This window comes from Haliotis rubra, unplaced genomic scaffold (genome assembly GCF_003918875.1).
Source record: "Haliotis rubra isolate DU_JTF1 unplaced genomic scaffold, ASM391887v1 Scf938, whole genome shotgun sequence".
Taxonomy (NCBI): Eukaryota; Metazoa; Mollusca; class Gastropoda; order Lepetellida; family Haliotidae; genus Haliotis; species Haliotis rubra.
The window spans coordinates 263,900-281,138 of NW_025767677.1; the positions used below are offsets into that span (position 1 = coordinate 263,900).

Genomic DNA, 17,239 nt, shown 5'->3' on the forward strand with positions numbered 1-17,239 from the left:
TTGCACTTCCTTTGTGTTGAATATATAACAGAGTAGAACACTGAGAATACTGAAAAAATCGATACCTGTCAAATTAATATTGTTATTATTGATGTGCATTCCATTTTTCATATATTTCTGTTTTAGTGAAATCAGTGCTTGGACGAAAGCTACATATATATGACATCAGCAGTTTATGTGTACAGTTGTGATGGTGGTCATGACATCAGTGGTTTCTGTGAACATCATTAAGATATGTGTAACTGAACATGACATCACTGATTTGTGTGTATATTATTGTAATGTGACTGCTGATTGTGACATCACTGATTTGTGTGTACAGTCAGACCTCGTTTATCCGAACACTTTGGTTTATTATTGAATTGTTCAGGACAAACGAATCATTCGGATATCTGAATCAGGACCTAGGCAGTCGGCTACACGTGAAAACAAAACAACTAAAAATAACATTGAAACATAACTACATCTTTATTTAACGTAACATCTTGCATAACATAACATAACATAAATTACATCGGCTTTATGTGATTGATGATTGTTGACGGACAGAGTTGTTATTCGCTGCTTGGAATTTCAACAACAGCTCCAGGTTTGTAAGGTAGCTGACATTTTCAAATCCATTGCATCCATTGGCTGAATGTGTACGGTTGTGTTGGGTGGCAGGAAATGGACTGTCACGCTGGTCAGTTTTGGGATTTTTACAGTTGTGACTAGCCGCATTGTCAACAAGCAAAATGACCCACCTTCCACGTGACCTCATCTGTCGATCCAAAGACAGCAGCCAATCACGAAACAGCTCTGCTGTCATCCACACCTTTGTGTTGTTTCTATATCTAGCATACACCTCCCTCTTTATTTATGCTTACTCAATCAATGATTCGAATCAGTGTCAAGTCAATGTCAAACTTTAACTATTTCTTCTCTTATTAACCTACACGCCCTGTGATAAATATTCAATAAACAATGAATTAACTAGCAGCCAGCACAATGTTTTGACAAGCGGTAGACATGTTAGACTTCGTGTTTTGATACCTCGCCGACAACAGACCTTGGATTTTGATATAGGATTGAGCACTGTTGAGGAGTGGTAAACATCAGACATCTTGCCGACGACAGCCTTGGTGTTCGGATATACGAGGCAAATTTGTACATATTTTGCTGTTTCGTTACCAAAATTGACCTTTCGGATACGGAAACCGAACATTCGGATATACAAGGTAATTTGGAACTAGAAAATTTCAGTTTTTGTGAAGAATGTTCAGAAACCGAGGTATTCGGATATCTGAAGTTTGGATATACGAGGTCTGACTGTATATAACTGTAACATGACTGCTGATCATGACATCACTGATTTGTGTGTATTATTGCATCACTGTTCATGAAAGCTGGATTCCCGTCATGATCTATCTTGATGAATCTGATTTCAACTGAGGACTAGCTGGGGTTTTCCTTTCCAGTTACAATGTTTCCATTTCAAATTTTAGAAGAACCAACCCTCCCTAAGTAATCAATTAATATCTCGAGACAGGTCTTTCTGTACCCTTGGAGATCTGAATTATCTGAATGGTCTTCAGACAGGGTTTTACATGACGCGTGATTCGTATTTGCAACTTTGTCAAAACTCTCAAAATATTATCATACGAGTCAAGCTTGACGCACGTTTTATGAGTAACCCTCAGAATTCGGTTCAGTAAAATCTATTTGATAAGCAAACAATGATAGTTTTCCTGAGGTCTTCATTAATTTAGATATATCTTTTAATTCATGTTATTAACTGTATGCTACAGTGAGTAAATCACAAGCATGATTATTTGTTCAGTATGCTGGATTTTGTTATGACTGAATTGAACAGTGAAAAATATACTATTTATTAACTACCGGTAACATTTAAATGACAATACAACATAAAACAACAAAATCTTTGCAAAACGTTTGCTTTTGATATACACAAATAAATATTACACTACAATTTTCATCACTCCCAAACATTGAAAATGAACCCCAAACTAAATACTGTAAGTCACCATGACTCTCTTTTTCAAAGTCTGTGTAAAACCCTGTCTTCAAACACGGTTGTTTTATTGTTGTTGTTCATTGTTGAACGCCACACCCAGCAATATTCTAGTTATATGGCGGCTGTCTGTAAATAATCCAGTTTGGATCAGACAATCCAGTGACCAACTTCATGAATATCAATCTATGCAATTGGGATACAATGACATATGTGTCAACGAACCTGACCACCAGATCCTGTTATCGCTTCTTATGACAATCATGGGTTGCTGAAGAACAATTCTAACCTTGATCTTCATTGGTATAAACCGCCTCCGTGGTGTAGTGGTTAGTGCGTCCGCCCAGAGAGCAGAAGGTTGCGGGTTCGTTCCCCGACCACGTCATACCAAAATATGTTAAAATATGGTACTCGTTGGTCCCTGCCTGGTGCTCAGCATTAATGGGTACAACAAGGACTGGTCGGCTCGGAGTCAGTATAATGTGTCTGAGTGGGGTATTCATGCTTCACTGCGGCATGGTATCTCAGAGGGCTAGCACTCTAAAACCAGCTTAAGTCTGGGCTAGTACAAGCAGCTGCACATACACATACACACGCATCACGTCGTCATATGAGCGAAATATTCTCAAGCACGAAGTAAAACCCAAATTCACCTCACCTCATTGGTATATGCTTGTCTTTAGAGTTGACTACAAGGATCAGATGGTCAGAGTCAATGATACAATGCATATTATCCTATCTCAGTTACACAGATCAATATTCATTACTTCAATCACTGGAATGTCTGGTCAGGACTTGATTAGTTATGTCATGGAAATATTGCTCCGTGTGGCATTAAACTACACACAAAGGACTCACCAGATGAATTCAGAATGAATGAAGTTCTATCATGAATATTTTCTACATCAACAACAAACTGTACCTGTTACCTACTTGCAACCAGACCACTAATTGGTATCTAGAACCTGACAACAATTCACATTAATGAAAGCAATGACATCGCCATTTTTGTCCTCACCAGCTTCAGTAACAACTCCCTCAACTTGTGACCCAGAAAAGTCCACATGACAGGACAGGGTGAATATTATGTCAATAACATAGGTCATGTTCTGCCAACAAAACTTTATGAAGCCTCCAGTTTTTAATCACAGCAGGTTCAGGGATTGCCCTGACTTGCTGCAACAACCCGCTGTGTCAGCAAGCAGGACACAAATAACCTTCAAACCACAAATACTTTTAAAGAAACCAAAATACTTCAACAAAGTCCCTTTGTCGAAATGATAAGTGTGTTTTAAAACTGAAGATGAGGATTAAAATGGTGCCTATTTGAACAGAATGTTCCAATGAGTCGAGTACACGAAGGCATGAAACACTTTGCTTCCCCATTAGCAAAACACTAATAATGACGAGTTGTTCAGTTGCGTTGGGTTTTACGTCACATTGGCAATATTCCTGCCATATAGTGACGAGATCAAGATAATGACGAGAGAACAACATGCAAAAACAGAAGCAGTTCCATCTCCGTCACTTCCTGGTTACTTTTCTCAAACAGAAACAATGAGTGAGTTTAGTTTTATGCCACTTTTATAAATATTCCAGCAACAACATGATGGTGAAGCACATTTCTGGAATTGAACCTATCACAGTGTGCATGAATACTTGTTGCAATATACCTCAGCAAACAAGTGTCAAAACCATGATTCTGTCCAGTCACAGTGGGACAGTGGTTAAAAATGGGACGGTTTGACCATCATATGCAAATTGGTATCTATTTTGTGTATATCTTTGCATGATATTGTTCATTGCTCAGAACGCAGTAAAACCATAATCACTTACCCCGGTTGACCTAAAAATATCTACTTGTTATGGAATCATGTACCGGCAACTGACAACCATAATCTGACAACCATAACAATCATATCAGTTTAACAAGCATTGTCACTAAGGTGACATAATCCCCCGCCGCAAATTATCAAATCAAACTTTAAAAGTAATGAAAGTTTAAGATGAAGTTAAATGTCAACAAAAACATGACCAGTCAACCTCTCTTGATGTCTTGCTCTTTAGTTGTTCGGGGCAGTGGGGTAGCGTAGTGGTTAAAGCGTTCGCTCATCACGGCGAAGACCCGGGTTCGATTCCCCACATGGGTACAATATGTGAAGCCCATTTCTGGTGTCCCCCGCCGTGATATAGCTGGAATATTGCTAAAAGTGGCGTAAAACTAAACTCACTCACTTTTTAGTTGTTCAAACACACAAATATTTTCAAGAAAGTCATAGTATATGAAATATGCAAAAATGGTACTAAAGAAACTACTTATTGAAAAACATTCAAGGGAAGTCTTGAAAGTCTATGAAGAAAATCCAGTGAATTCAGGTTAACATGCTGAAATCTTCAAAGTGTCGCAGTGACCTTGAAAATTACGTGAAGGTCACCAGAATTGACTGGGCCTTGCACTTTCCCTAGATGAAGCTTGGCATCAAAGATGAAGAAAATCCAGTGAATGGTTCCTGAGGTATTTTGCTGACAAGAGTTAAACGTTAAAGTCCCCTTGTGACCTTGAAACGAAGGTCAAGGTCACCAAACCTGACTGGGACCTTTCTTATACTGTGATGAACCTAGGTACCATATATGAAAAGAATCTAGTCAACAGTTCTTAAGATATTCCAATTCGTACCTCAGACGGACGGAGCCTAATACTATATCCCCTGCTTCGCTCTAAACGAGCGGTGGGGGATAATAACATAACAGGGATAAAAATGCATTTTTTTCAAAGAGTGCCATGGGGCACAGAACAGATAATTTAGGTATGCGTACGTGCAGAAACCTTTTCATCATGATCCAGACTTGAAACATCACAATAATTATGTCATTTCAATTTATTGTTTAATATATCAGTAAACATCATGTAAACCTGTAAACTTGAGAGCAGAATTTCCTGAACACTATCATGACTGTTAGAATAGTTCAGCTTCATTTGTCCAGGACCCATAAACTAACCCATAAACTATGTTATCATGCAAAACGGGATTTCCTGTCATGAGCACTGGAATTCAAAATGGCCACGGTAACAATAAGCTGTGAAATTGAATGTACCAATAAATAGTTTCAATGGGTGCAACAACTGGTTTTCAATAATTTGAATTGGGTCAAATTTATTACATTTCCCATGTAATGAATAATAGTGAGTATTATTTGCATAAAATATTTCATCCATGCCGTTTCCAATATTACCGTGCCACGGCACACAAATTGAGCACTGTTTCAATCACAGCATAACCTTAGGATTTGGGATAAGCACATGCCCAATACAGTACAATGTTAATATAGAAGAAATTCCTATTCCTTATTCTACTTAAATTTGAACTTTATACACTTATGGTCTAATAACATCACTTATCTATGCAGGGAAGATTTAAAAAAATGCAAAGGCAATTCAAACTTTGAATTCGGTCTTCACGAGTTTGATACCATAAGGCTCAGAGTCTATTTTAGACCGTGCCCTTGCACCATTGGTGCATAGAAGTACAAAATGACGCACTATTCCTTGACCTGTTGGGTCCAGTTGGGTCACCATAACAATAAAGTGACTCGTAACAATTATACATAAACTTCCCAATAGTTTCAACTTGTTTTCACATTTTCTAGTGATCAGTCAGCATTCGTAATCCTCACAGCGCTATGTCTGCTTTCCAACATCCAGTGCGGTGCCTAAATCAATGCATGGAGCTTATAATACGTAGCTTATTCAAGTCATGCTATTTGTCTATACATTAAGAGTTACGCCCCATAGCAGTAATTTTCTATACCGAAGGGCGGTAACTGAATTTGAAGTTAGTTTTGAACCAAAATAATGGGAGCAAAATCGTCTTCTGCTGGGAAGGCATTGAAGCGACAGTCGCCAATACTTTCGTTTTTCCACACAAAAAGATAAAAAAAATGACAGAGAAGATTTGGGAACCGTTGTGGGGTTAAATGATGGCAATTGCAAATCAGAAATTGCAACGGAAACATCGAATGTCAATGACACGGCCACCACAGTGGATGTTGAAACTGAGAGCAAGACATCCCAGTCACGTTCTTCACAAACAAAATGGCAAGTTTTATATCTGTGGGTTTTGTTCAGTGAAAGTAAAAATAAGTCTACTAATTTAAAATTTAAACAGACTGTCCCTGAGATATAAAGTTACAAGATAATAACTTTTATGGTCATCTCATTAAATTAACCGTGTTTGAATTAACAGTTAATACAAATGAACAGCTATAATTTGATTGATAAAATCATTAAAATTACTGAGTGAATGAATTGACTCCCTTTTTTTCTTCTGATGACCGACCTACAATGCCAAATGTCCCACTAGTTTCATTACCCATGGGCCCAGGGCCCACTTCATCTGTAAAGTAAAATAGACACTGAAAGCTGGTCTTTGATTGGTCAACACAATGCAACTTTGCAAGTCAAAGTCATGCTTGACATGCGCATTAAGTGTTAAGATTATTTCACTCATTAAGGCAGGCAGGGTAACAACATGTATTATCTTTATTATTATTATTCTTATCATTGGCATATTTTTGTTTCGTTATTGTGTTGTTTAACGGTGTACTCAGCAATATTCCAGCTACATGGCGCCAGTCTGTAAATAAACGAGTGTGGACCAGACAACCCAATGATCAACCGCAATTGGAAAACGATGACATGTGTCAACCAAGTCAGCGAGCCTGACCACCCAATCCCGTTAGTAGCCTCTTAACAACAAGCATGGGTTACTGAACATCAATTCAAACCCCGATCTTCACCGGTACCTTTTAGCTGACAGAGCCAGGGCTTGAACCAGCCACCTTAGCTCTTTGTGTGAACACTCCATCCATTAGACAACAGGCATCAGATACATGTGAAAACCAGACAGCATGTCCAGGTGTTCAACAACGCTCACAGAAGATGTCATGTCACCATGTAAGACAGTAATTGCCAGACTAATCAATACCACTTGTGAAATCAATGACCACTGAACTATGTACATGTACCTGGTGTAATCAGTCTTGTCAGTGTATCTATCGATAACATGAACAAATGAAATTGATTACAGTCACTCATTTGTGAATGTCATCCTAAGAGCAAACCTCAAGGGACCAGTCATTGTCTTGTTTCCCAATATGATACATGAACAAACAGGTGAGGTGAGGTGAAATTGGGTTTTACGTCGCACTTGAGAATATTTCACTCATATAACGACTTGCATGCGTGTGTATATGTGTATGTGCGGCTGCTTGTACTAGCCCAGACTTAAGCTGGTTTTATAGTGCTAGCTCACATGAACAAACAGACCAATTTGAGGAGGACTAGTAGAGTATAAACAATGTTTATTCAGAATCTTCTCACCGAACTGAGTTTTAGGTATTCCCACCAAAGTGACATGCAAATCTTGGAAGACCTAAACAAACATGTTGTCACAAAAGACAATGCCAGCCAATAGTAAAGCATGTAACTCCACGTCCACCTTAGGCTTGAAACCATGCGTCATTATTAACCCTTTTATGGAAATTTTAGATTAATGCTTCATGTCTCAGAAAATATAATTTTGATAGAAACAAATACAATGTAACATGATTTAATATCGAAAGGAGCCTCAGTGACATGGAAGGTTCAGAACCTGAAGAAAATGAAGAGGGGAAAAATTAAAATTAAAATGGTTCAGGGACTGTGAGACAGACAATGGAATAGACTAACACATTGTCTCTGAATATATACAATTTTGATCGTAACAAATAAACCAATTTAAACTGAAAAAGAGGCAAATTCAAAAGTTTCATGATCCTGAGGAAATCTAGTCTTGCTTCATTTAGGGTTATAGCATTGCAGCAAGGGCTTGGTTGTAAAGAAGATAAAGCAGTTCAGGGAATGTGAGGCAGACAATGGAAATGTATTCATCTTACTTTTCATTCTCAGCTAACTCTCACACCAAGCCTGGAATACCAGAGAACTATGGTCTCTGGTAATACTGGCTGGTTCTATGCCCAGTTTCCGTTAGTTCTTATCACACAATTTTCCAGCTGTTTCCTGGCGTGGTGTGTTGTTAGTAATGTTATATAAGATATCAGCCAATCACCTACCACACTGATCCAGGAAATCTCGGCATTCACCCGTGGCCACATCAAGGACGGTCAGGTTATCGTTGTTGCAAATCTGGGGTTGACCTCTGACCTTTAGCAGGAGTTTGAGACAATCCAGATGGTCTTCTTCAGCAGCATAATGCAGCGCTGTGTTGCCACGGAGATTGTCACGGACATTGGCGTCACCTGAAATACATATGATGCTTGCCATAAGTTTCATGCACATACAATGTACACATGTTAGTAAGATAACAATGCCTTAAATGTTGGCAGTAAATTTACACCAATATTTTTATGAATACATACATGGTACAAGATATCAAGATTTTTCATAAGGTCAGACCAATTTTATTTCTTGTTTTACGGATTTTTGTCCTCAGAAAACCAAAAGGCAGGAGGGAAAAAAATAAAAAATAAAAATCACCAGTCAAAGTAATATTCCTTTTAAATACTAAAAGTATTTTATTTTTGGCAATTAATGAAGTATGTATGGGGCAAAAAACAATCAGAAAAAGTGTTTTTTGGCCAGTGCATGAGGATTTTATTTTTAGAACGGTGAAAATTAATTATTATTTTTTTTTTTTTCTTGAAAAAATACGACCGGCGGATCCGTAATACAAGAAATAATATTGGTCTGGCCTAATTCCCCATTCAAACAACTTTGGAACATCTGACATAAGTGAGTGAGCTACAAGATCTGAATTAATGAAGGAATGAATAGTATGGACAGCAATCGGGCACAATGGTACAGAAAGTACCAGATCACATGTAACCAATGGATCCTAATTTCAGTTTTCTCAAAGGATCATAATTAGTCAAACAGCGTTCTGCATTAAACAAATGGTGGGAAGAGTTAACGCTGCCAAGGAGGTGCTTTATCTTTGATGCTGCAATGTAGACAATCGCCTTTCGGGCTTGAGAATCCTGAGATCATGGGTTTACAGTGTGGTTCATCCAGATCTTGTTTGTTGGTTTGTCAACTCCATATCTCATTCTCTTCCAACAGAGGTTAGGGGCGGAGGGGTAGTCTAGAGGTTAAAGCGTTGGCTTGTCACGCCAAAGACCCAGGTTCGAATCCCCACATGGGTACAATGAGTGAAGCCCATTTCTGGTGTCCCCGTCCGTGATATTGCTGGAATATTGCTAAAAGCGGCGTAAAACCAAACTCAGTCAGTCAGTCAGTCCAACAGAGGTGACTCCTGTCATATCTTCCCACATAACCTCTGTTCTAATACGGAACTTTCATGGTGCAAGTGTTCAGGATTCGTGATTGGTTGCAATCAGATTTGGTTGTGCAATCAGCGACGTTGTTTCAAAAGTGATCATTCACAAAGCCTCGACAATTTCCGTATGCTTCAGGAAAACTAGAACCTCTACCCCAGCATGATGCGCAAACGTTCCTCATAGGAAGAACCTAGTCATGTAATGGCGGATCAAAGGCATCTCCATCGCCCTCAAAGACAACAGACATTTTGGCCATTAAATGTCTTGTATGTCACATCAACAAAAACATCTTGTCGATTGATTCCTGCACTCTCCATTGCGCTAGTTTCTGCTTTTCATTTAAACATGATATACTGAATCTATCCTTTGCACGTTGATCAACTAACTTCATGGCGGCCGCCATATTGGATCTAAGTCAATTAACACAGATAATTTGTGTTGAGATTTTTTGCCGCAAGGGGATTTTACGAGAACCAGGAAATATGGCCGTAGAACAGAGGTTACATAGGAACATACGACAGGAGTAACCTCTGTGGGAAGAGAATGCACCATATCCATACTCATGGGTTTCATCAAGTGATAACCGTTTAAAACCTTCATGATATACCTGGAACATTGTTCAAAATGGTGCTAAATTGTAATTATTCGCTGTTATTGTTTGGTTGGTGTGTTGTTTAGCACAGCACTCAGCAATATTCCAGCTATATGGCATCCAGAAAGTCTACATTTACCAAAATGAAAGCATCTTTATGTCAGCCTAAGTAAACTTAGGCTCATTATTATTCGTTACACTGCTATACTGAGTCTAACAAACCCAAGTAGAAGATCGCGTCAGCTAACTGTTGGACTGACCAATCAGAACATAGCTTACCAAATTGCGATAGTTTACATTCGCACATATCGTTTGAACCTTTACCTAAAAAACTCGAACGATTCCAAATGCTACTTTTCGGCGCGATACGCTTCTTGGATTATACATATGGAGGACGCAATGAGTAAACAGTCGCTGAAAATAGCGTTTTTGTCAATATTCAAGGATGTCATCTTGCGGAAATATAAGCTAATAGTAACCATGTCATTAGAAACCCCTAAGCGTATATACTGCAGGTCAAATATCTGTGTTTTATGCGGAATTTCGTTTGTTGATAGATGTGTGTCAGCGACCAGGGAAGAGAAAATCCAAAAACCATTTTGTAAGTCCCACTGAACCCTACCAAGTAGTCATTGTCTGATTGGTTAAACCCGTTCGGCTGTCTTGTGTTTGATTGGACGGTCATAGTTCACTCAAAGGTTAGCTGATGCGACCTTGTACTAGGGTTTGTTAGACTCAGTATAGCAGTGTAAGAAATAATACTGAGCCTTAGTTTACTTAGACTGTCTTTATGTGATTTTCATGGAATCGTTCAGTTGTACAGTCTGTAACTGTTGTTTCAAATGTCTGTTCACCTTCTGAGGCATGATAAGCAAACACATTCAGTGTTTCACTTTTACATGATCTTCGTGCTCGCTATGGAGATACAAAAAAAATTGATCCCATGAGAGTGAGTGAGTGAGTGAGTGAGTATGGTTTTACGCCGTATTTAGCAATATTCCAGCAATATCACGGCGGGGGACACCAGAAATAGGCTGCACACATTGTACCCATGTGGGGAATCGAACCCGGGTCTTTCGAGAACGACTTTTCGCAAACTTTGACTGACCAGTGAAATTAACAAGTCAACATTTGCCAGTGATAAAAGCATCTTTAGATGATTTTGATGGAATCGTTCAGTCGTTTTGAATGTCTGTTAACCTTTCTGAGGCATGATAAGCGGACACATTCACACAATCTGGAATGTTCAATGTTTGAGTGAAAGGTTGTCCTCACATGACCTGTGACTGGATGTCCTTAGATCAACCTGTAGTGGAAGCAAGCACTAAGATCTGATTTTAATGAGGCTGGACACAACATGACTTCATTTCACTACACATGTAATACACATATTAGTTAGTTAAGCATTTGTATCAGTAAGCCAAACACGTCACTACTGCTACTGAATACATAGATATACATGAACTGCTTAGATAGAGAACTGTCATTAACCATGTCTTGTATTATGTGTAGATTCCTATGCATGAATTATTTACTGATACCATGAAGCGAGTAACTTAGGTGTGCCTAAAAAAAGTAATTTTGGCATACCTAAAAATACACCTTTAATGAGGGTTTGATATTGAGTGTTGCTAAAATATCATGATCTCGTGAAACCAAGATTCGAACACAGCCAGAGGACATTTGTTACATCTTACTGGTCAGCAAGTTATTTCAGACCTTTAGCTTATGTATCACGACTAGATTTGAAGAGAAATCAACAATTCCCTCTCATCTTCATGTGTTTCAGAGTTGCCATGTCTATCCATGGAGGACTATGACCGGAGGAGAGAAAGTCTGTGTGGCACTAATGGCTATTTGGGTCTTTTTTTCATCATTAACTCTCTTTTCCCCTCTACAAAACCCCATGAGAATAATTTTATAAATAACAATGCCTTAGACAAGGCTGGATTGATCTGATAGAAACAAGAAAGTCATCAGTCTTTTTTTAAAAAAACCCAAACACTTGGCGACGGTGAATTTCAAACAAACGACTAGATTTGAAGAGAAATCAACAATTCCCTCTCATCTTGTGTGTTTCAGAGTTGCCATGTCTATCCATGGAGGACTATGACCGAGGAGAGAAAGTCTGTGTGGCACTAATGGCTATTTGGGTCTTTTTCATCATTAACTCTCTTTTCCCTCTACAAAAATGAGAATAATTTTTAAAATAACAATGTTTAGACAAGGCTGGATTGATCTGATAGAAACAAGAAAGTCATCAGTCTTTTTAAAAAACCCAAACACTTGGCATTGACCATATCATGCCATACCCTCAACGGTAAACATGGTGCACATTGGATTTCAGTCACCAAGTTCAAGGTCATTTCAAGGCTTGATTCTAGATGCTAATTGGCTGAAATCATATCAAGCTTGATCCATTAATTTGCATACAACACATTAAGTTGCATACAAAACTTTGCTTCACATGTGGATTTCTATTTGTTGCAGAAGGGCAGGTCCAGAGCATTGGCAGGTAGCTATCTCAAGGTCACTTGCCCTGCTGTTTGGAAATTGCAAGAACAGTGTGACTTCAGAAAAAACAGACCCCATTTCCATTACAAAGTTCAAGAACCATTTCCATTACAAATTAGGAACCAAGAAAATCATGATATCATTCAAAATAACTCTAAAATTAAAGGATGCTTTATACCTACTGTAAAAGTGAGTTACCCTGACCTTCAGATACAGGAGTCCAGGGTGTAAAATAATTTTGTAAAGGTGTTATCATACATTTTCTCCCGGTATTCTGGGATGGAAATTTACCAAGAATAGTTATAAGACACCATATATCATAACCCTTAAAATGTTTGAAATCCAAACTGCCCTTTGGATATTGTAACAAGACTTTTCTGGAGGATTTCACAATGCTATTTAAAAAGTGGTCAAATGTAACATGTTATATTTGGGAATACACTTTCTTAGTAAAGTACAGATTCTAGTACTTTTTGGTTGAGCCCCACCCAGGATTTGAACCCACACCCTCAGAGTCAGGCACCAAATCGCCAGCACACAAAGTCAGCCGCCTAACCCGCTCAGCCAGTGCGACTTCCTGATTCGCCCACACCTTCAGTGGAAGTCACTTCTTGTGGGTAGAATATACTGGTAAACCAGTTGAACAAAATAAGAATGAAAGCCCGCAGTCTAGACAACCAGTTAAGCCGACTTCCATTTTCCTGGTGGCTTAGGTGGGTTGGCTGACTCTGAGGGTGTGGGTTCGGATCCCGGATGGGATTCCACCCAACAAAAGTACAAGAATCTGTACTTTCCTAAGAAAGTGTAATCCCAAATATGACATATGTTATTTGACCACTTTCTAAATAGCACTGTGTAATCAAAATAAGTATGATTCTGTTATTTTTTGTGACAGCTTCAACACAATACTTAACAATTTCACAACATGAAGCAAACCATCTAGACATACCCAGGGCTCCAGATAATTTTTCAACATCAGGAGTCACGTTCTCCTTATTTTTCAATATAGGAGTACTGGAAAACTTTAAAAAGAGTACATTTAGAGTACTGAATGGAAATTAATGGAGTATATGAGTAATCTTGTGTTTTGTTTCATATATGTACCACAACATTGCCTACTCTAGTAAACAGGTCAATAAACATTAAAACAATACTTTTGAGATACAAATATGTCTGTAAATGATTCTAAGACTGTACACCATTGCTGTGGTGCGTATCTGCTACGTTTTCCAAATTATTTCCCATGTGAGTAAATATATCATATGTGCTATATATTTTTATCCGTACATACCCCTTAAATTTGCATCATGGCTGGGCCCTTATCTGGAGCCCTGCCTACCTACATCCCCATTCACATTTCACACATCTATACATATGTGTGTTTATTTCCATATGTGACCGTAAATTTACATCCAGTAATAATGACTTTACTAGACCAGGCCAAGTGTGCGACCTGGTGCTTGGCTGTCACAGCTGCAGTCTCTTCCCACAGAGGTTACTTGTCATATCTTCTTTACTAGACCACGTAACCTCTGTTCTAATCTACGAACCCTTTCATGCCCTTTCATGGTGCGAGTGTTCAGGATTTGTGATTGGTTGCAATCAGATTTAGTTGTGCAATCAGCAACATTGTTTCAAAAGTGATCATTCGCAAGGCCTTGGTAATTTCTGTATGCTTCGAGAAAACTAGAACCCGCAAACATTTCTTCTAGACAGAACTCAGTCATGGTATGGCGGATCAATGGCGTCTCCATCGCCCTCGTTGACAACTGACAAGCTAGCCATTAAAAATAAATGTCTTGTGTGTCACATCAACACAAGTCCCCAGCTGAGGAGGGATCTTTGTGGCCCCACATTTGCTTGTAGTAGTCAAGTTGGATCTAATATAAGTCGATGTAACACATGTTCTGATTGGATAGAAAGAAGGGAGATAATTTGTGTTGTGATTTTTGGCCACTAGGGGATTTTACGAGAACTGGGAAATATGGCCGTATTAGAACAAAGGTTCATAGGAAGATATGACAAGTAACCTCTGTGGGAAGAGAATGTCACAGCTATTGACAGTCATACCAGTTGGCTAATTTGGGAATGGTTAGATTGGAAATTTGTTATTCCTGCAAGGATTATTGGTTTCTTACTGTCAACTGACAACCATCAGACCATTCGAAACGGTATGAATCGTTTGTCACTGGAAGTACGTAGGTCTCACGAAGTGCCATGATCTACTTATAGACCCTAATGAAGTTGACTGTAAGACTCACATGTATGCTCACAGATGTAAAATGTGCATGTGAAAAGGGTATAATGATTACTGATTACAGCTCTGTTTATTGCCACAACTACTAAAAGCTGGCCATGGGTTAGGAGTTACAGTTACAGTTCCCTGATTGACAGACATTGACAACAGATCTAACAGCTAGGAGGAAAGATGTAGTTACAAGCAGTTTATGTAATTAACGTTAGACACTAAATAGATAGCAGAAGCAATCACAAATACCCTTCAACACTGTTTGTCAATTCCTCGGCTGAAACAAAGAAAAGACATATTTGACGTTTTTCATGAATTTCCATGCTGTTTCTTTTGCTTTCTTTACAGAACACCTTTCTCTAAATTTTGCAAAAAATATAAAAATATTGAATACTTGAATAAGTGTTTTATCTATTATCTTTTTCATTTGTTAACATAATAATGTTTATTTGCAAGGAATTAACCAAAACTTTACACAAACATTTCTTTTACCTTAGTTAAGCCTCTCAGCTTGTTGACCAAAACCAAATAACCAAACTTTAGAGGGAGTAAGTTTTGATTAATGCCAATATTAGTTGAAACAGTATTTTGGTCAACTCCTAGGATGTCTGTTAGAACTGAAAAGAACATTTGACGTGATGCGGGTCTCTGACTGTTACCTCTTTGCAGAAACCCATGACCAAGGACATGGTGCCAACAAAGCATGAATCACAATCATCAAATCTGGCATTTTGGCTAATTATCATTGGATTCTGGCATGCCAAAGAGATTAAACTCTGCAAAGTGTAAGTTGTGGTGTTTTACACAACTGTGACCTTCATATACAGCTGTATTTCAGATTAGAACTGTCCTCAAACAAACTCACTAGTCTGATGCCAGAGTCATGGTAACACAATATTGGTTGATCAAGCTCAGCAAATTTTATCAATATATAAATGGAAAAATGTACTGTAAATTATGCCATAAGACCAGTTCAAGTTTGTTGACTCAAACGTGTTTGGCAAAGACTGACATTGCATGAAGAAGGTTTCATGGCACTATTGACAATGTTCCACTTCCAACACTATCATCATGGTGGCGAGCCCCAGAAATGGGCTTTTGGGAAGGATTGTCAAGAAACATGATAATGAAAGATTAAATACTTTCATAGAAAATTTGAAACATAAGGATTCTGAAAAGAGGACACATTGTCCTGGCTTTTTCCTGAGCTACTTTATACTTTGAATACATAATGCCTCTTAGAAAGTGCCTTTCAAAGTAAACTACAGAATCTAAATGTTTTTGTTTTAGTATTTTGTGGGTTGGCAAATTGTAATCTCAAATTCAACAATATTTGCACCTGGTACTCAAACACCGGGTTCATGAGTCTGCGGTTCATTTGCTGTGATTTCAAAAGAGAAAAATGTCCATGACATTTACATACCGGTAACTTTATCAACATTTGACATAACATTCTTACATATCCTTACCAAACATGAATAAAATCTCAGTATGTTTTACAATACAATCAGTCAATGGTCAGGAAAACCAGATACTATTCATACTCTGATACACAATAGGTATAAATTTACACATTCCATTAAACGACAGAAAACTTAATGCAATATCGCGGTCGCAATACAACTGAGCATGTTAATGAATGTTCTGATTAGGAATTATTCCATTCACAACCCTAGCATTGGGAACAGTTGAAGCTTTAGGTTAATCATGCTTACCTGCAGATTAAGAGATTATCTATAATCCTTCAGGTCACGGCCAACATTTAGCAACACTTCAGATGAGGGAAGGATTTGATTTATAAAAATACTTTTGCATTAACATTAAGAAAATAGCGCATGCACAGTTTATTGCACAGACAAGGATTTGAGTGAGTGAGTATGGGTTTACGCCGCTTTTAGCAATATTCCAGCAATATCACAGCGGGGTACACCAGAAATGGGCTTTACACATTGTACCCATGTGGGGAATCAAACCCCGGGTCTTCGGCGTGACGAGCCAACGCTTTAATTACTAGGCTACCCCACCACCCCTGAAGTGCAACGATCACAAGCCCAAACTTATAAAATATATAATGTATTAAAATGATGCTCAAGGCCAAGTTTGGACAAGGATCAAAGGCTTCTGCCACTGACCATGACAAGAAAAACACCACATTAGTCATTATTGGTCCTGTTGATCTGTTTCTATAAAGATAGATATAAGCTATTGGTCAGTTCAAGTTCAAAAATATATTTCCAAAGACCAAACATGTTGAAAGATTTGGATATTTTATCTTTTGCATTAACATCAATGATTTTATGCTTCTGATGATATAGCATCACTATTGTTTACATTTTTAATTGACAACATGCTGCTAGTCTTTTGGCATTTGTAGTGTTTTTTCCAAAACAGTTTCTTACGGAAATGTTGCACATGCCAGAATTACATTTTCTCATACATCTGTTAGTGTGTTTAGGTTTTTCTTTATAATAATAATTTATGAGATATTCATTTAGTTCCAAGTTGTTTATGGTTGTTTGCAATAAAAATCTTGAAGACA

At 38.1% G+C, this 17,239-nt stretch overlaps 1 protein-coding gene across 1 annotated transcript in view; it reads right to left on the reverse strand.

Annotated features, from left to right (window-relative positions):
* LOC124264686 overlaps positions 1-17,239 on the reverse strand; it is a 61,074-nt gene that overhangs the window by 42,135 nt on the left and 1,700 nt on the right. Inside the window, exon 2 of the mRNA XM_046699443.1 lies at positions 8,123-8,308. Within this exon, the coding sequence (XP_046555399.1) occupies positions 8,123-8,308 (186 nt within the window). The remainder of the gene's footprint in view (positions 1-8,122; positions 8,309-17,239) is intronic.